The 21399-nt window shown below is 41.3% G+C and overlaps 1 protein-coding gene across 6 annotated transcripts in view; it reads left to right on the top strand.

Moving 5' to 3' along the window:
* The window catches only part of LOC111866574 (transmembrane protein 39A), a 74583-nt gene extending 58080 nt beyond the window's left edge, over positions 1–16503 (top strand). For 5 of the 6 annotated variants that reach the window (XM_023855643.2, XM_033752327.1, XM_023855644.2 and 2 more), the window contains 3 exons: positions 217–303; positions 8647–8767; positions 13363–13771. In XM_023855643.2, coding sequence (XP_023711411.1) covers positions 217–303; positions 8647–8767; positions 13363–13596 — 442 coding nt within the window. In that variant the 3' untranslated portion in view covers positions 13597–13771. Of the gene's footprint in view, positions 1–216; positions 304–8646; positions 8768–13362; positions 13772–14741 lie in introns of those variants that run through there. The other variant, XM_033752325.1, reaches the window with a different exon arrangement.
* The last annotated feature ends 4896 nt before the right edge of the window (positions 16504–21399 follow it).

The following is a 21399-nucleotide window of genomic DNA, read 5'->3' as shown; positions in this document are numbered from 1 at the left end:
GTTTTTTATTATATTATATTTGTCATATTTATGATGTCACATGGTAATTCTCTAAAATTATTACCATTTATAAAATTCACTATTTTATTATTATAATCATTCTCTCTCATTATCGTTATGTTACGTTTATCTGCTTTGGTTACTATTAATGCTTGTGTTCACATTTGTAGTTAATGTGTAAGAAGATTTAAAAATACAGTTTTTATTTTATTCCAGATATTGTGATGTTCTGCATCGTGCAGCATTACATTTAGGACGTTGGGCCAAAATTGAAGGTCGGACTTCCCACATACCAACTCACATGTGAGTGCTTAAATATGCTCTTGGTATTGTAACTCATATGCTGTGGTGAGTGTATTTGATTTCATCTGAGTTCTTCTGCTAGCTGTGTTTTAGTGGACTAGGTCCACATTTAGGGTTATATTATGATGAATATGTTTACTCAATGGGGCACGCAGTAGTGTAGCTGGTTGAGGCACTATGCTAGAAGCCGGAAAGTCGTGGGTTCAAGCCCCGATTAAGTCAGTGGATTTTTTTCAATTGACATAATCCTTCCAGCCGCACTATGGCCCTGGGGTCGACTCAGCCTCTAACAGAAATGAGTACCAGGAATTAATTAAATAATTTTCCTGGGGAGTAAAGCGTGGCTGGCGCATAAGGCTGACAACCTTACTGCCATCTTTGAGCTAATTGTCTAGATAATGTGGGACCCTCAGCGTCTCACAACCCTATGGGCCTTCACGGCCTGCTACAGGGATAGCTGTAATTTTTTTTTGTTTGCCATTCTGTCGCAGTCTCTTTTGTCTTTCTCACTGGCACCTTTGCACTGTGAATACCTGAATTGTCATACTCGCATTCACCTTATCATCTTCATACTGTGATGTGTAGACCTGTTGCTAAATGGTGACTGCAAACAGTGGTTGTTGCTAGGCAGTGACCATAACTTGCACACAACAATAGCACAATGTTTTTTGTGGTCTGCATCATGGCGGTTTCTAGGCAACAACTCTCTAAACACGTTCCCATGGCAAGGAATACTCACACAACAATGGAGTTACTGTTGGAAATGGTGTTTTCTATGCGGTCCATGCAAAGTATTTATAAAGAAGACAGTTTGGGCCACCTGGTCATTTGAGAGTTCAGTTCTGTATGGGAGACTGTGAAGAAAAGCGTTAGTTATAAGAGTGCTCACTTGAAAGTTGGTTGTGAAGAGAAGACATTATATGTATAATTCAGCGAGACTGTTGTAATTCCTGTGTTAAAGTCCTTTGCCAGAAAACGGCTAGTGGAGGCTGTAATAGACTGAGGACTCTAGTCTGTGTGTGTCAGTGAACTGTAATGAGTAGTCACAAGTCATGAGTGTGTAAGTGGGCAATAAATTGAGTCACCAATCCAAACCCTGTCTCTGTTCACCCCTGTACATGACAGTACCAAGGTTTTGCACACTTGTTTACTGCAGCAATTTCCTGTCTCTTCTTCTTCTTCATCATCCCACTCCTCCCCCTCCCCCCAAGGGTTATACATTTCTTAACATTTAGCCTACCCCATAAATATAAACACTGTCTCACCAGCAGGGATCTTTCTTATCTCCTTGGTACTGCCTCATATTTGAGTGACTTTTAACTTCTGTACTCCTACAGGGAACTCATAAAATGTAGGTTGAGTGGCTCCTTCTTGCTGACCTTGTATGCACGTCTGGGTATGGAGCCCAGTCAGTGCTCAGGCATCATAGACAGTCTGACTGTTGTGTGGCCTAGTCAAGCTGTGATGTTCTGGTGTGGTTACTGCTGTGATTTAATCAATCAGAAGTTCCCTGAGTCCGTGTAGACTTACTTGTATATATGTGCATTGAGAACTGTGGGTGGTTATTCCCATGGTAAGGGCCTGAAATCACATCTTACCAGCAGTGTAGGACCTGCCATTAGATTTGAAATTGTCAGTGATTTTTTGAGCTAACATCACGATGGAGGCTCCTGCACTGACATAGATTGTAAGATTTCAGTGTCGTTTTCTATATCCCCCCACCTCCCCATTGGCAGGCTGATGCTGTCAGTTCCAGAGAGTTGCCCCCTTGAAAATGGCTCCTTCATACCCAAAATCCATGTCATTAAAATGTCGTCCAGAAAATGGTGCTATTGCACCTATTGAATTATCACTTAAAATTCTGACTTCACAACAGGCCAACCCATTTTATGTTCAGAAGCTTGTAGATGTTATTGGAGACAGAGGCAAGATTCCATGCCAATTAAAGAATGGTATGCTCTTGTGTAGGTGCAGAGCAAAAGCCAAATTGAGATTCCTTGACAAGAAGCACTCATCTCTCAGCTCCTCCAGGGTACTAACTGCCTGGGTAGAATGGCCAGTCTGCCCTGGCTGTTCAGTCTTTGACAGTGCACAGGTTTGTCAGGAAATGGGACTGGAGTAAACTGTGTTCCTGATATTTTAAGTCCTTAACACTTACTAGCACAATCAGTGTTGGTTATGAAAGGATTAGTGTACATCCATAGTGCTGCTTCAACTATCAGTGATTTAGACATGTCCAAAAAATATGTGCATTGAACCTCGTCTCTGGTGAGGCATCATGTCCCAATGACCTCAGTGCGTGAACTGCAGTGATTCATACACCGCAAATGATGAGAAGTGGCCCACATTTCTGGACCCAGTGTCCAACCAAGAACTTTGAGCTGGGGAAGGTCTTACTTTTCTGGGGGTACAAAAGAAGTACCTTGAGAGCAAACTGAGGTCAATGAGTCAGTTCTATTATTCCAGTCTTCACTACTCTTAGGAAATAATACAAGTGTACCTTCAGACTACAGCAGTGTGCACCCAGAAGAACAGGAGTTCACTGACCATATCCCAAGTTAATTACATTTATACTCAGGCTGAAGATATCTGTAATTATGATTTCACTGTTTGACTATTCATTTATTTAACAGTACTGTGATCCAAAATTTTTCAGTGTCAAAGGTAGGGTGATTTGTGAATGTTATGTTAGAAAAGAGACAGAAATCATCAGTCATGGTGTATTTCAGTATTTATTTCATATCATCTGCGGAGACAGGTGTGTAGTCCAAGTTTTTTTTTTTATCTTGGAACTCCCAAATACAAAGTAGAAGTGCTTAACAGCTCAACCACAAGGTTTTGATAAATAATTTTTTATAGTTCATCTGACACGAGAGATACAAGAAATCAGAGGATGTAGAATATTGTATTGGAGCATGATGTTGTGTTGGATATATATAGAAATTATGGAAGTTCTGTGTACACAGCTGCGATGTACGTGGTGCAATCCAAAAGTTCCCAAAATATATTAATAAAAACTATTACATCTTACCTATCTTATTCTGCACCATCACCTTCAGAGTAGTCCCTTTGGGAGCGCATACACCGATCCCAGCATTTCTGCCACTTTGAAGTGCATCCTGGAAGTCTTTCTTTGTTAGGGTGTTTAGTACCGTCTGCATTTCCGCTTGAATTTCCTCAACTGTATCAAATCTTCGCCCCTTCAACTTGATTTTCATCTTGGGGAAGAGAAAGAAATCACATGGAGCTAAGTCTGGCGAGTACAGTGGGTGGGGAACAACTGCCATCTTGTTTTTAGCCAAAAATTCCTGCACAATGTAAGCCCTATGCAGTCGTGCGTTGTCATAGTGGAGTATGCAGTCGTTCGTGCGCCACTTCTGTGGACGTTGTCTCCTCATGTTCTCCCTCAAACGCCTTAGAACATCGCGATAGAACTCTTTATTGACTGTCTGACCAGGAGGGATGAACTCCTTATGAACAATCCCTTCAATATAAAAAAAAAACAGATCAACATGGACTTAATGTTGCTCTTGACTTGTCGAGCTTTTTTCGGCCGAGGTTAAGAAGGGCTCTTCCATTGCGACAGTTGCTGCTTGCTTTCAGGGTTGTAGCCATAAACCCAACTTTCGTCACCAGTGACAACATTCGAAAGAAAGTTTGGATCCTCTTGAAGCTGTAGCTGAAGTTCCCTGCAGACTTCCAAGCGATGCTGCTTCTGTTCATTTTGCAGCAGTCGTGGCACAAACTTCGCTGCAATCCTCCTCATGTTCAGTTCCTCTGACAAAATTCGTTGATGTGTACCGTAACTTAGTCCCAAGGTGTTACAGAGGTCTTGGATGGTCAATCTGTGATCTTGCAGAATCAGATGCCTAACTTTCATGACATTTTCTGGTGTTTTGCCCGTTGATGGCCATCCCAAACGATCGTCATCATCAGTCAATGTTCGGCCATCTTTAAAACGCTTATACCAGTTGTAAGTTTGTGTCTGACCTAAACTGTTTTCACGAAAAGCTTGCTTCAACATTTTGTGCGTTTCTGCAGCGGTTTTCCCAAGTTTGAAACAAAACTTTATACAGACGCTGCTCTCTCATGTCAGCCATTGCAAAACCACAAACTCACGGAAACACAACACTAGAAATACGTTTACCAACAATAAACCCAACCACTCAACTCAACGCCGCTTACCACACTGATTCAAAAAGGATTTGTGAGGAGACACCTAGCAGTATTTTGATGTACTCATAACCATTCGCGCGCAAAATTCAAATTTCGGAAACTTTTGGATTGCCCCACGTATAATGGTACAAGGTGGTTCAAATATGACCTGGACTGATTTTTTTTATACCAAAATTGCCAAACACTTACTTGCACATGTCAGCCTTCAATGTACTCCCCTCCGGAGTCAACACATTTTTTCCAACGTTCTGGAAGCATCCTGATGCCCTTTTCAAAAACGTTTTGTGGTTGGCGGTGTATCCACTCCCGAACATTCTGGATGACTGCATCGTCGTCCACAAACCGCATGCCTTGCAAGTCGATTTGAGCCTTCCGAACAGGTAGAAATCACTTGGTGCCAAATCAGAACTGTACGACGGATGTGTCAGAAGGTTCCATTTCAATTTCCGGAGGGTTTCCATTGTTGTTTTGGCCGTATGAGGGCGTGCGTTGTCTTGAAGGAAGGCTAGCCACTTTCCACATGTCTTCCGCTTGGATCGGATCTTTTCCTTCATGTCTGTTGCCAGGAGATCTGAGTAATAAGCTGCATTGACTGTTCTCGCATCTGTCAGAAAGTCTATATGGCTAACCCCCTGCCAGTCCCAGAAGAACGTTGCCATCACTTTTCCTGCCGAATGGCTCCTCCACGCTCCCTTGGGTTTGGGAGAACTGGTATGCCGCCACTCGCGTGATGATTGCTGGGACTCGGGAAAGAAGTAGTGCACCCACGTTTCATCGGTGGTCACTATAGACTTAAAAAATGCATCAGCTTCGTCTTCAAACTGCTGTAGGAGTTGACTGGCAACTTGCATGCGCACCATTTTGTTCACGTCCGTCAAAGTGCGTGGTACCCACCGTGCATTCACCTTGCGATAGTGCAGGTGGTATTTCATGATGTCTTCTACACTACCAACAGTGATGGACAGCATTGCTCCAAGTTCCTTGATAGTGATGCGCCTATTCTCACGAATAAGTGCATCTGCACGATCAGTGTTTGGCTTGGTGATGGATGTTTGCGGCCGACGATCATGCGGTTCATTCTCCACGTGCTCTCTGCCCTCTCTGAAGGACTTACACCACTCAAACACGCGGTTCCATGAGAGACACTTTCCCCATACTGTTGTTGGAGTCTGTGGTGAATTTCAGAGGACGGGACATTTTCTCCAACGAGGAATTTGATGACTATGCGTTGTTCCATGCTCTGCGGTACCTTCTGTTCACTCATCACTCTAGCAACTTCCAGACAGGACTGAACAGGTTCTAACCCTAACAGGAGGGAGGGTGGCGGCTGTGGCTTCACTCTCTCAAGGTCGCACAGCTGCTGCACAGTGCGGCTTGTTTACAAAAAATCAGTCCCGGTCATATTTGAACCACCTAGTATGTTATATGTTTGTTTATTATTGCTACATGTTTCAGCCATAAAGCCCATCTTCAGGCAGGTGGTGCATTCATTATTGTTTACTACAAATATGCACATTGGCCAGTGTTTAGTTGTTACGAGTAATTCATTCTAAAATATGCTTCCTGGTTTCTTTAAAATATATTGCCACTTCTGTTAGTGACTTTAGACAGGGTTTGGATTTGTGAATAGATTTATTGACCACTTACAGGTTGTAACTGCAAATAACCATAAAACACCAGTGCTGATTTCCACACTACATATCACTCCACACTAAATCTTCTCAGTCTACTTTCACCTGTGTTTACTTGGTAACTGCTCTCAACAGTGGCTTTTGTCTGCAATGTTTTCACTGCATGTTTTGTGGTAATGAATCTTAAGCTTCTGTTGGCTGCTGGTTAACTCTCCACAACTGAACCCTCAACTGCACTGCACTCATTCTCTGAACTGAACTTTGTCAGTCAAATCATATAGCCTCTCGGTGGACCCACAGAGAACACCGCCTGCAACACCTCTTCTATTGGTGCATGATGTCACCACATATGTGCTTACCCAGTCACTCCATAGCAACGGCTATACACATCATGTATCGTGACAACTCCTCTGTTGTTGCTTGCTGGCATTACCTAGCAACAGCTGTTTCTCTGGCTCAACAGTTCTTGCTTTGAGCAAATATGCCACAGTATAATTATAATGGGGTAAGAGAGATAGATACTGGATAGAGATTGGGTGTATGAAGTTGCAGGGGTAGGAATTAGGTGGCATCAATGTAAAATGGTAGAGGGTGCAAATTAAATGAACTATAGTAATTAAAATTTGGGTTCTCAGGCTATGAAAATTTGAAGCTTGAGTGCTGCATCTACCATGAGTTCATAGCACTGAACTGTGGGTCGCAGGTATGCATACTGTTGTTAACTTGTGGATACAGATGTGATTATTCCATATTGTGTTTTGTTGTGGTAGTATTAGTATACACTGTAGTACCAAGAGTCTGGAGATGTATGTTGGGCTTGTAATCTCATGTGCTATACGAGGGGGACCCAAAAATAACCGGAATTATTTTTGTTATTTTTTATTTTTGCATTTTTATTGAACTGTATATTAGTCCCCTTCAGAGTATTGTCCATGTGCATTAATGCACTTGTCCCAATGCTTTTGCCACTGCTCAAAACAGTGCTGGAATTCTTGAGGCTGGATACTGTTCAAAGCCTTTAGCGTGTTTTCTTTGACTTCATCCACATCACGGAATCACTTTCCTTTCAGACTTCTCTTCATCCGTGGAAACAAAAAAAAGTCCGACGGAGCCAGGTCAGGTGAGTAAGGTGGATGAAGCACAATCACCATGTTGTTGCTTGTCAAAAACTGTCCGACCGTCAAAGCTGTGTGGGCTGGAGCATTGTCGTGGTGAAGCAACCAGTTCCCATTTCTCCACATTTCGGACCGTTTTCGTCGCACACTCTCGTAATCTTCGTAACACATCCAGGTAAAAATGTTGGTTCACTGTTTGTCCTGGCGGAACGAACTCTTTTGTGGACAATGCCATTCACATCAAAAAAACAAATCAACATTGTTTTCACATTGGATCGCACTTGACGCGCTTTCTTCGGTCATGGTGAAGTTGGAGTTTTCCACTGGCTTGATGATTGCTTTGATTCTGGATCGTACCTGTAGCACCAAGACTCATCGCCAGTCACAATTCTTTTAAGAAATTCTGGATCGTTCTGCACTTCACTCTTCAAGTCGCGGCAAACATTCACGTGGTTTTCTCTTTGGTCATCTCCGAGCAAGCGAGGAACAAATTTTGCAGACACCCGTCTCATGTGCAAACCTTCGGTTAAAATTCGCTGGACCGTGCTCCATGAGATGTTCGTTTCCTCAGAAAGTTGGTCAATGGTCTTTCAACGATCTTCATCAATTGCACGTTTGATTTTGGCAATGTTTTCGTCATTTCTTCCTGTCGAAGGACGCCCGGGGCGTGGCATGTCTTCTGTTGACATGTTGCCAGATTTGAAACGGGAAAACCACTCATAGACCTGTGATTTCCCCAAAGCATCATCATTAAAGGCTTGCCGAAGCATCCCAACAGTCTCGGCTGCAGTTTTCCCTAACAGAAAGCAAAATTTCACGCACACTCTTTGTTCCTTCTGGTCAGCCATCTCACAAATCGCCAAAGGGTTGAAACAGGAACGCACGCAACAGAGCACCACAGACAAACCACTTAACTCAGACTGACGCCAGCTCACTAACAGTCGCGGGAGACCCCCAGCTAACACCACCTAGCAGCACAACTTGTAACTACAAAGCATGCGCGTGCATCAGGTCGGTTCCGGTTATTTTTGGGTCCCCCTTCGTATTTAGAGCTGCATGGAGCTATGTCTGGCCCAGGAAATGTTAATCTTGTATGGTGTAAGTCACTGAGGAGGTTTGTATGAAATTGGTGTTGTGGCAGTTGTAGTGTTGTACACCTACAGCAGCACATTATGGAATGATCACATCCATATCCACAAGTTAGCAATGGTATGTACAGTATCACCCCTTCTTTGTGTGTCTCATGGCTTGGTGCTTCATTAAGCACATTGATAGCTTTACCATTTAATAATAGAAGGCTGAAACAGAGTCTGTTCATGCAACTACTATACTGTGAATTTATGCACACTAGCTTGCAAAGCTCTGTACAGTTGAGCAGGCTACCATATTTTTCATCCCGTGGCACTGTCCTCTTTTGTTAGGTGGGCTGATTCTATGCTTTGGCACCAGGGGGCACTTGTGAAACACTGCAGAGAATTCTACAAAGCAGAAGGAATTTCAAATGCAGCTGAACCAGGAAATCAGGCTCATGCCAGATTTTATGTAAGTACATAGAAGGGGACTAGGGGTAGCAGTAGCATATCTTGGAAGTAGTTCTATGAGTGTAGGTGAGGGGGGTATATTGAAAGTAAATTAACAAGGACTGATTTTCCCATTATTGCCAATTCATTCTTTACAGTGCATATTTTGTCAAGAAATAAACTATTTGTTTTTATTTTTACATTTTTAGCTAATGTTAGCAGGAGGTTTGGATGCATGTATGGGTGGAAGGACATGTTTGGTGACATTAGCTTTCATGAATGAGGTTTGGCTTTCGGAGATAGGGCTAAGTTGATGGAACACAATAGCTGTTCCTAAGAGTAAATCAGTTTGGACTTATAAATATCAAATGAAAAGAACTATGAAAACCCTAGTCCGACTTACCTTTGGTTTACCTTATACACAGTTGAAATATAGTACATGAACTAATCATAAACTCTCTTTCCAAGGTGTTTCTTTTTTTGTGGGTGATTTAATAATGCTTTCAGTATTGAGACTGGGGAAAACCACATAAAATCACAGTTGGTGTAGCGTGTGGCCTAGCTGACTTTGAAACCAAGAACCTCCAGTATGCAATTGAGAATGTTATCTCCAGACCAACCTGTAGGTTTCTCACTGTTATGGACTGGATGACCGAGTAAGGAAACAACCTGTTCCTAAGACATTTCATAGCTGACTTTCTTCATATATTTCCTGACTTGTCAGCAAGAATCTGTCGAGGTCACTAATACATTCATAATTTCATACAAACAAGTACAGTTGTTGAGATGCGCTCACAAACTTAAACTTCCAGCCATAAGTTTGTTAGATATGAGTCAAAACTCTGCTAATTTTAGCAGTGCAGAAAATGCTTGAAATATGTAGACATATGAAAATGACGTGATTGGCTGAAATTAATGGCAAAGTAGAATTCATGAACCATTACAATGCCATAGTTTACTCAGGATTGCCCTGGGGCAACTACACATGTTTGTTGTTGAATCACATAAAGAGAAAATCCAAATTGAGGTTAGTTACAATCAGTTTTATGATGTTTCAAATGCTGAGGTTAGTTAGTTAGTTATTGGAGAGGGTGGGTTTCCCCGTGCACTTAGACCTGTATTGGTCCATTGTGCTTCCCTCTATGATTAATACCAGTCTCTATATCCTACTGGTACTGGTGCTTACCATCAGTCCTGCCCAGCCAGCGAGACCGGCTCCTATAATGATTCCCCCATCTACCGGAGGTATTAGAGACTGCTGTTGGGCGGGAAACGTCCGTAATTTGGCTCAGTGACCTCCTTTGGAGATATGAGGTTCTCTTACATGTCGTAAAGCTACGACATGGGACCCATGGCTTAAAGTCCCTCCCGGAGGACTTGTTCCCTGAATTTTTCCGCCCTTAAAAATTCGACGACCTCCGCCAGGTATTTGAACCCGCGTACTACGAGTCATGAGGTGGGAACGTTACCTCTAGAGTACGGAGGCTTCTATGCTGAGGTTATGTACTGTTGAGTAAGAAGTATGTTTATTTATAGATGATGGATGTTGAGAGAAATGTGAGAGGAAGGCATTATGCTGAAGCCACCCTGTATGGGCTTTGTGTGAAAACTCTGTAGTTATAAGCAAACTCACCAATAATTGGAAGCTTGTATGTGGTATTTCACATGTCTTTGGTTTTGTTGTTACTCTGCTGGAGTATTTTAATCCCCTGAAGAGGCTTGTTTTTGTTATGTATTTCTGGGCATGCAAAGCAGTACCATTATATCAACAAATTCACTGCATTCATCATGTGGCAGTACACGTAGCAAAGCATATTCTTTAAATCTTGTAACATGTGCTGTATTATTATTATTATTATTATTATTATTATTATTATTTTGGAGGTGGGTGGGTTTCCCCATGCACTACGGCCAGTTGTTGATCTATTGTGCGTCCCCCTGTAATTATTCTACCAGTCGCCATGCCCTTCCAGTACTGGTGCTTGCTATCAGCCCCATTCTGCCAGCGAGGTCAGCCACCTCTCTGGCAGTGGTCCCCGATAGTTCCCCATCTACCGGAGGAATTAGAAACTACTTGGGTGGGAAACTTTGCCTAATTTTGCTCAGAGGTCTCCTAGAGACATGAGGATCCTTTACGTACCGTAACTCTATGACACGGGACACACGGCTTAAAGTCCCTCCCGGAGGACTTGTTCCCTGAATTTTTCCGACCTTAAAAATTCCACGACCTCTGCCGGGTTTGAACCCACGTACCTTGAGTCATGAGGTGGGAACGTTACCCCTAGACTACGGAGGCCGCTTAACATGTGCGGTAACTGGCAGATTAGGTTCAGATTTTCAGTGCTTAACGTGTAATATGTGTGATGTATGTTTCATGGAGTGATATCTTGTGGAGCACTGTTTGTAGAGATTCCTGCTGTTGTATGGCCTGTCTGACGTTAACTCGTGGGCAGACAGAGCTCATGTTCCCATAAATCTGTTCCTTGTTCTAAATGTCAGACTGCTAGTTAGGACTTGCATGCTGCAATGAAACTACCAGAAGTCTTGTTTTATGTGAGATTTTTCCTTACATATTGGGCAGATATGACTGTTATGTTTTTTAAAATCAAACAGAGAAATCTTAATTGAGACACTGATTTTTCAGCCTTCAACTACTATAATTTTACTCATTTTACTTTGCCCACTAGCACACAAAGTACGTGATCAGTCAGAATTGTAATGGATGTTAGTCAGCTTGTCAACAAACTGTCTCTCTCCCTCACACTGTCTGCCTGCCTACAGTAAAAAATGACATAGGCATATAAATGAACTGTTTTAAGACATCGAATGATTTATGAAAGTTTATCTTTAAAACAGGGTTTGATGTCATAAGGAATAAGTATTACACTTTGGTGTATTGTGAAAAGTGGCATTGTTATGATTTGTGATTACAGTGGTGAAATTGGTCTAGTGGAGAAAGTTCTTGTTTTCGTCTTGATTCTCAAAGTGTTTCCAAATACTTGTCTTGAATTTAAAATGTCATTCTTGCACATGCCTTATGTAACATAGCATTAAGAACTTGGACGCATTGATTTTTCTCCCCATAATTGGGTTCTTTAAGCTTTACTTCTGTTGTGGTTGCACTGTACATCACTGTCCAGTGAGAGAGAACAGGTACAGAACCAATGAGATAACACAACTATTCATGCTGGATTCACCATAACTATCATTATGCTTAGAAATGTGAAGGAACTTTCGTCTGTTGTAAAATTTCATTTTACTCTTTCCTGTTTAATCTTCTGACAGTTTTATCTTTTGTTCTAATGGTAACACACATCAGCCTTGTGACAACCATTAGCTACTGATATCTACCAAGAAATAAATTAGCATATTTGTTTGAATATAAACCCCACTTCAAAATTACATAGTTTTTAAACAAGGGAAAAACTATGCACACCAATCGGAAGAGTTAAAGAGGAGGAAAGTTTCACACTCCTGCATGTAGTTACAGACATTACTTAAAATATGTGAATTTAATCTTTTGGATTGACAGGAGGCTGTAAAAATGAGGTGTGATACATTTTTGTTAGGACTCCACTAGTTAGTAACACTGATTTGAATTGAGCTCATGTTAATCAGAGCTAAAGCATCCTCTCTTGGTACGCTACCAGATCTAGACAATCTAGTGGTACTTCTTTTCTTCTAGAACTGCTCATAAGCCACACCTGATTTTAAAAGTCCCAGTTTTGAGGGAGAAGTGCAATAAATACGATGCTGCTGATTACAGTATTTCGGAAGTAGTCTGACACACATTCAGATCCTACTCCCCCTGGTTAGAATGAGAGCCACAGAATAGGAAACTGCCCCACAACTGCAAGTATGTTAATAAAAATGAATTGTATACTACTTTGGGATTAATATGTTGACTGCCATGTCAGTCACCTGTGTCTCCTGTAGACCCTTTGCCTTGCCTGCCATATATCTGCTGGTTGCATGAAAGTTTTATGGCTTTGCTATGGCTTGTGGATACAGCAACATTTCTTAGTCTCTATGATAGCGGCCTCCATAGTCTAGGGGTAATGTTCCCACCTCATGACTCAAGGTATGCAGGTTCAAACCCGGCAGAGGTCGCAGAAAAATTCAGGGAACAAGTCCTCCAGGAGGGACTTTAAGCTGTGTGTCCTGTGTCGTAGATTTACGGCACGTAAAAGATCCTCATGTCTCTAGGAAACCTCTGAGAAAAATTAGGCAGTTTCCTGCCCAAGTAGTTTTCAACTCCTCCAAGCACCAGTACTGGAAGGGCATGATGACTAGTTAGAATAATTAAAAAGGGGGACGCACGATAGATCAATAAATGGTCACAGTGCATGGGGTAACCCACCCATAATATTGTATGTCATTCCAGAACATTATATTTGTGTTTACCACAAGCTGTGTATAATTGGACATACATATTTATGCTTCATACCATCAATATTTTTGGCAGTGTGGCTGGAGACAAAAAAATTAATAAAAAAATCAACAGGCAGTCAGTGATAAATTGATCACCTTCAACTACCACAGTATTGTATTATTTTCATAGTTGCTTTGTATATTATGTGAAGTTATGATCATTTTTGTGTAATTTTAACATTTCAGGCAGTGTTCAACAATCCATCAGTTCTTCTGTGCTCTCTTTTGGGCCTGCAAGTTTCTCTTGTCATAATAGAAATTGTCATTCTAGTCCAATCATCAGAGTGGTATCATATTTTATCACTTATATTTCTACTTTTTGCAAACTACTGCACTTTATTCAAGCTCTTTCGGGATTATTTAGTATGTTGGAAAGTGTACAAAGCTGAACAAATGATCCAGGACAAAACAGGAGGCTAACAGATGCGACAATGTACAAAGTTATGTATGCAGATTTTTCGTTTTGTGACTGAACAGTTTAGAACTGTAGTGACTGTGGAAACATTGTGCTACTGTATATTAGTGGAATGTCACCAGCATTATTTCATATTGTTACATGCCTTCATTCATTTCATTAAAATATCTTGCATTCAGACTGCTCCAAATTATTTACCAGTAGGCACTTTGACCTCATTCCTATTAATATTTTTTTTAGCTGCATATGAAGGTAATGAAGTCAAGGATGTTATGGTGGCCTGGACTGTAATGATTATAAGGGAGTAGTCCAGAAATACATTCAGAAGTGGAGCTAATGCAATGCTTGAGAAAACTGTATAATGGGGGTCTTCATAATTTGTTTGTACCCTCTAAATAATATTGGGATGATAAAATCAAGAAAGTGAGATGGGTGAGGAAAGTAGCACACATTATGAAGATGAGAATTGTGAACAGAGGTTTACTTTGGAAAACATGAAGAAAGAGACCACTTTGGTAATCAAGACATAGATGGGTAGAGAACTTAAAAATGGATCTTAACTCGTCAGAGCCATTAGATGGACATAATACACCAGCCAATTGTCACATGTTTCTCTCTGATTAGTGTACATAACATGCCTAGTGTAGCAGTAAAATTCCTATAATTTTAGTGTTCTCTGCCCTGAGAAGCAAATAGGATTTAGATGCCCCTCGGCATTGAGGGGTTACAGAAATAGGTGTGGACCTATTTATCTGGTGCAGGATAGAGACTGGTGATGGGCTGTTGTGAACATAGTAATGAAATTTCAGGTTCCAAAAATGGCAAGGAATTTCTTGACTAGCTAAGTGACTGTTAGCTTCTAAGAGACAGTTGTAATGCATATACAGGGTCCGGCAGGGAGGTGTGAGGTATTTGTGATGGGTATAAAAGTGGGAGTAGGGCTTCTAGCGCATGTGCAATGGTTGGCAGTTACTCGCTGTTAGACGCCATTTCAGTAACCATGGAACCATGGATGATTGAACATTGTGCCTTTGTTTTTGAGACGTTTATTCAAACGGGTAGTTCGGTAGTGCTTACACAGCCTTGATTTTGTACTCGCTTCAATGTTGGTCGACATGGCACCGTTCTGTCTCGAAACACAATATTGAAGTGGGTGAAGAACTTCAGGACAGCTGGATCTGTGAGACTGGGTACAGCTCGGGGAGGCGATCGAACCGTCAGGACTCTGGAACACATTGAATGAGTTTGACAAGGTGTGGAGACCTGTCCCTGTCGGTCAGCGGTATGATACGCTCATGCTCTACGGATGTCAGAGAGGTCAGTTCGCCGAATTTTACACTCTGACCTTCACCATCACCCGCACAAAATCAAGGTGGTTCAAGAACTGCAGCAGAACGATTTCATACAGAGGTTTACATTTGCTGAAAGAATGCTGGAAGTGCTGAGGGGTGACACTGTTCTCATCATGAGTGATGAGGGCATTTTCACTTGACAGGACACATCAGTAAACAAAATTTCTGGTACTGGTTGGCAAACAATCCCCAAGTATTCCATCAAAGACTCCTATATTGCAATCTAGCCACTGTGTGGTGCAGAATTTCCCGATTCGGCATAATTGGGCCTTACTTTTTCATGGAAGGCGGACACACCGTAACAGTAAAGTCACAATGTTACGTGACAGTGTTGTGCAAGTTCTTACTGCCTGAATTGTGAAGATGTCGCATCGACCTCACTACAGTTTGGTTTCAGCAAGATGGGGCTACTTGCCATACCTCAAGAGAATCAGTGGCCTTGTTGAGAGAACATTTTCCTGGGCACCTCATTTCAAAGCGTGGGGATGTGGAGTGGGCCTCTCAATCCCCAGATCTTTTGGCATGCCATTACTTTTTATGGGGCTACCGGGAAGCTAAGGTTTACATCGACAAACCACCCACTCCTGGGGCCCTTTCAGACGCCATCACCGAAGAAATTCGAGCAATTCCACTTGCTATGCTTCAGAGAACTATGAACAACTTTTCCGCTCATCTGCAACAATGCTTGAACAATAACAGCCGCCATTTGCATGATATTTTCCGAAAATGAATTAAAATTTTCTTATTTTTTGTTACAGCATCTTAAATGGCATTATACATGTACTTTTTAAAAACATTAAAATTTGCTAGTTGTCAAAAAATAAGTGTACTAGTTTTCTGAAAACCATCACTTCTCCCTGCCGGACCATTAGTCATCAGTCAGTCATCACCATCATTAAGAAAGTACTCAAAGGAACATGTGCAATTATACTCACAGTGGTGGTTATGAAGAGTTCTCTCATCTGGGATATAACACCCTGCAGTCTGTTGAAACAAAGTCAGCTGATGTTTTGGAGGAGAATGTCACCTCCATTTTTGGTGTGAAGCAAGTGACAAGCAGAGCTGACAGCAGACCTAATAGGGCTCTGCTTGCCACTTGCTTCATGCTGGTATCTTGTTTCACCTATTTTTCGACCCAAAAAAGAAGGCGACATTCTCCTCGGAAATGTCGGTTGACTTTCACTGGACTACACATTATTTCTCACAAAGTAGAACTCTTCACAGTAACATTTCTTCATATCCTTGTTTTCCCCTCCTACTCTTCCTCATCATCATCATATCTTCCCCCTCCCCTTCATCATCCTCTTCAGCTATGTGTTTTTGGCCAAAAGTATGTTGCATTCCAAGAGGAAACTACCTTATATGGGTACCTAGCGACATTAGTTCAAAATGCACATGGTTTTAGTATAGATTATAATGTGAATTGGTTGAGGAGGTTTGTGAAATTGTATACCTGAACTCCAGTCGTTATCGGTTTGTGACCAAGTATTGTACAGGTATTTCCTGACTTACACCATAATTGCATTCTCAGTAGTGGTTTGTAACTCAGAATCACATAACTTGAAATTTTTGTTACAGCTTGTTTCACTTCCTTTAGTTTTTACTGGAAAATGTGTAATTCAGTTAAAGTCAATACATTCAGTTTTGCTATCTAAAAATCGTATTTTTATTGTTTCAGAGACAAAATTTAATTACTTACTTAGTCTTCGCAAAAAAATAAAATATTTATATGGGATTATGTTTCTTCAGAATTTGCACAAGTCAAAACTGTGTAAGCCTGGAGATGTTCGTCTTGTCTGTGTCCAGGTTTCTCGTTACTGTGAACCTTGCTCAGTCTGCATGTTCTCTTGGTGAACATCACAGTGAGGTGATTAGCACTTCTATGTTTGGAGTCCTGGGTTCAGATATTTTTCATAATTTTCTTCAGCCCTTTATACATATACCGACCTATGTCCACATACTTTCCAGTTAATCACCATCCTACCATTTGGCACTACAGTTTGTGAATTCACTATGCTTTGTTGAATAAACTAAGAAAGTCAGAAGAAACATGTCACCTGTATTCTTGAAATGGCTGACAGTAGCAGTGACAGTTGTATAAGATGGTGCAGGAATGTCAGCCCTTTAAATTACAGTGGTAACTGCATGTACTGGGAACTTTAACATTAAAAATTGCAGTACCCAGGAGCTGGGATAGCTTAGTCGGTATAGCAACTAGCTATGGGCTGAATGACTGAGGGGTTGGAGTTCAAGTCCAGGTGGGGTCAAGAGTTTTCTCTTTTTCACATCGTCCAGACCAGCTCTGGGGTCTGCATAACCTCCTATCCAGTGGGTACCTGGGACTCTTTCCCTGGGTATAAAGTGGCCAGGGTATGAAGCTGACCACTCACCTCTAGCTAGTGCTGATGTCAAGGAAATGTGGATATATACATCCACAGGGAGGACTTTACCCTTTGCCCATAATATGATGATTCTCAAATTATTTCCCCAAACATCTGTCGGTTTGTCCTTGTAATGGAGATACACCACGTTTTCTCTGAGATAGTCACTGAATTTATTTAGATAAGTTTCAGGCTTAAAAGGGCTAATGACTGCTATGGCTACCTTATGTCTCTCTGCTGAGGTAAGTTTGTTTTTCAGTTTCGCCTGTTCCCGACATAAACATTTTCTCACGAGGCATGCATGAGAAATGCAGTTGAATTGGTTAGTGGCAAAATTAAATATCCATTTTTCAGCTGATGGGCAAACATTTCCCTTGTTCAAGTAATTGATTCATTTATCATTTGAGGAAAAAATTGGGATAAAAATAAAAAAATACCATTAAGTGCAGTTAAGACTGAGAATTTATGAAATGAATTTATTCAAATGTTTTCTGTTGTGAAATTAATTTTTTGTGTCTGCTCTGTAAAAGTGACAAATTAAGAAATAAGTCTCACCCTCCTGTAATGTGTAGAAGGGAAGAATAACTTTTAATGGAGATGGGTATAGGAAGGAATGGATAGACCACATACAAAGGATGGGAGTTAGAAAAATACATACATTTATTATGGAATATGAACCTATTGAAAAAGAGATGTGTAATGTACCAGGAAGAAATGGAAGGTCATTGTTGGAGCAGCAGGCGTTAATGTCTAATGCACAGAAGAAGGAGAAGACTTATGACACACTTTTCTTCATGTTATGGCTTGAAATCTAAAGCCAGGCTCAGCTTACAGAATTAGAGCTTAATGTAAAGGTGACTGAACTTCTAAGATGTGATGTCATGGAGTCTGGTTCATGTTACCACCAATGTTTTGGAGGAAACTCTTGTCTGCATCTTTAGCCTGGTAACTGTCTACTGTGGTAGTGGTGTCACATCCCAGAAATAATAATCTTGATAGTCACTACTATGATAATCTCAAAACTCTCGTGTTTAAACTCAGTTGTTTGTATGGCCTCATTGACTATGAAGGTATTACAGATTTTCAGCAGAGTGGCTCTGCTTGGCACTTGCTTGTCTTATTCTTCAGTCATGAAGATGGGGCAGTAAGTTGCTCTCAAGTGCATGTGAACTTCTACTGCACTGTTCAGCTTCATGTCCCAGAAGACAGTAGCATTCCTTGTAGTCACTGTTGTGAGTACCTCAGATCCAGTGGAGTTTTGTCTGTTGAATNAGAATTAGAGCTTAATGTAAAGGTGACTGAACTTCTAAGATGTGATGTCATGGAGTCTGGTTCATGTTACCACCAATGTTTTGGAGGAAACTCTTGTCTGCATCTTTAGCCTGGTAACTGTCTACTGTGGTAGTGGTGTCACATCCCAGAAATAATAATCTTGATAGTCACTACTATGATAATCTCAAAACTCTCGTGTTTAAACTCAGTTGTTTGTATGGCCTCATTGACTATGAAGGTATTACAGATTTTCAGCAGAGTGGCTCTGCTTGGCACTTGCTTGTCTTATTCTTCAGTCATGAAGATGGGGCAGTAAGTTGCTCTCAAGTGCATGTGATGTCAGATATATAGAGTCAATATTTGAAGTGTGCTCCCATAAGTTTTATGGTTCTTAATTTAAAACCAAACAATACAGGGTATACACAAAAGAATGCTGCGGTTTCAAAAGTTAATAAAAAATTTATTTCTCAACTTACACTGGCACAACATACACTGTCAGGTGCCGCAACTGTTCAAGTTTCTCATCACAGTAATTTTTGGGTAGTGAAAATCTGTATGTAAGAAATAATCAGTATGTTAACTGCTAGTAAAAACAGTTTTAAAACGTCGTTCAGTAACAGCAACTCAGTATTCCAGCATCCTGTTACAAATCTTAAATTACTCGTCTATGTATCCACAGTCCGTCAATGCAACAATTGTTTGTTCACCATTTAACATTTGACACAAGATATTTCGGCCATAGATGGCCATCTCCAGGTGTCTTAATGTGTGCAACTGTTAACACTGCTCTGTTTTGCGCTAAACTGCGCGTTGCAGTCCACTTAAAAATACCGTAAATAATTTATTAAAATCCATTAAAATGTTTCGTAAAATTCTATTCCACCTCGTAAAGGGCGTCACCCACTTGTTTAAAGTTATGTGGTATTCTAAAAGGTTCGTTTCTGCAGCTTGTTTTTCTGTTTGTTAACCCGTTGTTTTGCTACGCCTGCCTTCTGTAATCTACAAAATGCCACACATTATTGTTTTCTGATTATTATTATTATTGTAACCGTACTTCCCTCGTCAAAATTATATAATTAAGGGTATGAACTACTTAGGCATTGTTTAATACCATGAGAGACGCTCCATCGGCGAGATACCATCCCGGGACCGTCAAGTTGTAATTCCGCTATTGTCCTCCTTAGGCTAAGGGTGCCGCTATTGTCCCTAACGCCGCCTGTTTACTCCCAGTATATCATAAACCCATGAACTGACCGTGTGCGAGACCGGCCAGGAGGGGTCTTGGATTCCTTGAAGACCTACAGAGGTTTATGGGCATCTCGAAAAATACGAATGTAGGCCAGATGTCGGGCTCGACCCTTGGATTTCTCTTGTTATTTTTCTTGTTTTTCTGATGCCAACTGGGGACTTATAAAGAGGGGGGTCGGCTACAGGGGGCGGAGGAGGACAGTAGTTGGAATGTAGAGAGAGAAGAGAGAAGTGTTTAAGAGTAGTGGTAGCTAGTCGGCGGACGGAGCGGCTAGCTAGGAGAATAATGTACATATTCATCATTAATGAAATTTTAAATTAAATCTGCCATCCACGGCGTGTTCTGGAGATCCCGGATTTATTTACCCCGAAGTGTGTTCCATTCCCATCTCCAAAGCACCCGTATCCCTGAGAGAAAGAACTCAAGCTCGAGCGACAGTCGTGGCAACTGTACGTCGGCGGTCGGCTACATTATTAATACTCTGTTATGTTGGTGACATCGCTAATGCGTTGTCACCGGTATACTGTGTGCTTTAAGCACAGAGATACGTTCCAGCGAACAGCTCGGTTAGAATTGCGTGTTAAGGGAACTGCGATCTCTGTTACAACTCTTCAAAGGAAGGGGGGGGGTGCAGAAATCCCCCCTCCCCTGGATTTTTTAAAACAAATTAAAATTGAAGACCGAAGGAAATGTGCCAAGTACTAATACCACAAATTTAAATTAGGAGTAGTTTTAAATGTGGCGTCATCTGTGTCTCGACATAGAGACTCAAAATTCTTAGGGCGATCTTTAATCATCTGAAACGTAAGACTGACACAAATTTTATGTCATACACCCCTTGCAATATATCGTGCTATCGCTGATTGTGTAATGTGGCAAAAGCCGATGCGTGTCCATAGGTAGCCCTGTAGTGGAGGTTCTCGATATTACACGCCGAGCTCCCTCTGCTTTTTCGTATGATAATTTATGCTCATTGATAAAAACGGCCAGATCATGCTTTATCGGTGTTGTTTTGTTCATTTATAACAAGTTTTACAATAAATTGTACGTTGTACTCAACAATGCATCCTATTTTGAAACCGACATTCTAGAAAGCGAAAGAATTAAATGCACATGGTGTCAGTTGGAGGAAATTTAAAGTAAGCTCATGTATTCTATCGTGTTATCGTAACATTACAGTCGTGTAAATTGCTCCTTGAATGCTGGGTAAGACACTATCTCACCTAACCTTCATTACTGCTTCAGCGCTGTCTGTCCGTGCGAACTCTGAGCTCTGGGAATGGAACATTTGGTGTCTCGCTGAGACAAATTTGTCAGTAGTTCTGGTGATTATGTAGAGAAACGGAGGACGTGCAGGTCTTATGCATTCATTGAACTCTTCTTTCGGATATCGAAATAATGACTGGGAGTGAAACACATTCTGTTGTTACTCAGTCTGAAACATATAAATGTTATTCGGCACATGCGGATTTGGGCGCAGTTGGGATAAAGGTAAAGGTATCCCTGTAACAGGCCGTGGAGGCCCATAGGGTTGTGAGACGTCGAGGTTCCCAC

The sequence above is a fragment of the Cryptotermes secundus genome, unplaced genomic scaffold (assembly GCF_002891405.2).
Source record: "Cryptotermes secundus unplaced genomic scaffold, Csec_1.0 scaffold613, whole genome shotgun sequence".
In the NCBI taxonomy this organism is placed as follows: Eukaryota; Metazoa; Arthropoda; class Insecta; order Blattodea; family Kalotermitidae; genus Cryptotermes; species Cryptotermes secundus.
This window is presented reverse-complemented; position numbering and strand designations above follow the sequence as displayed.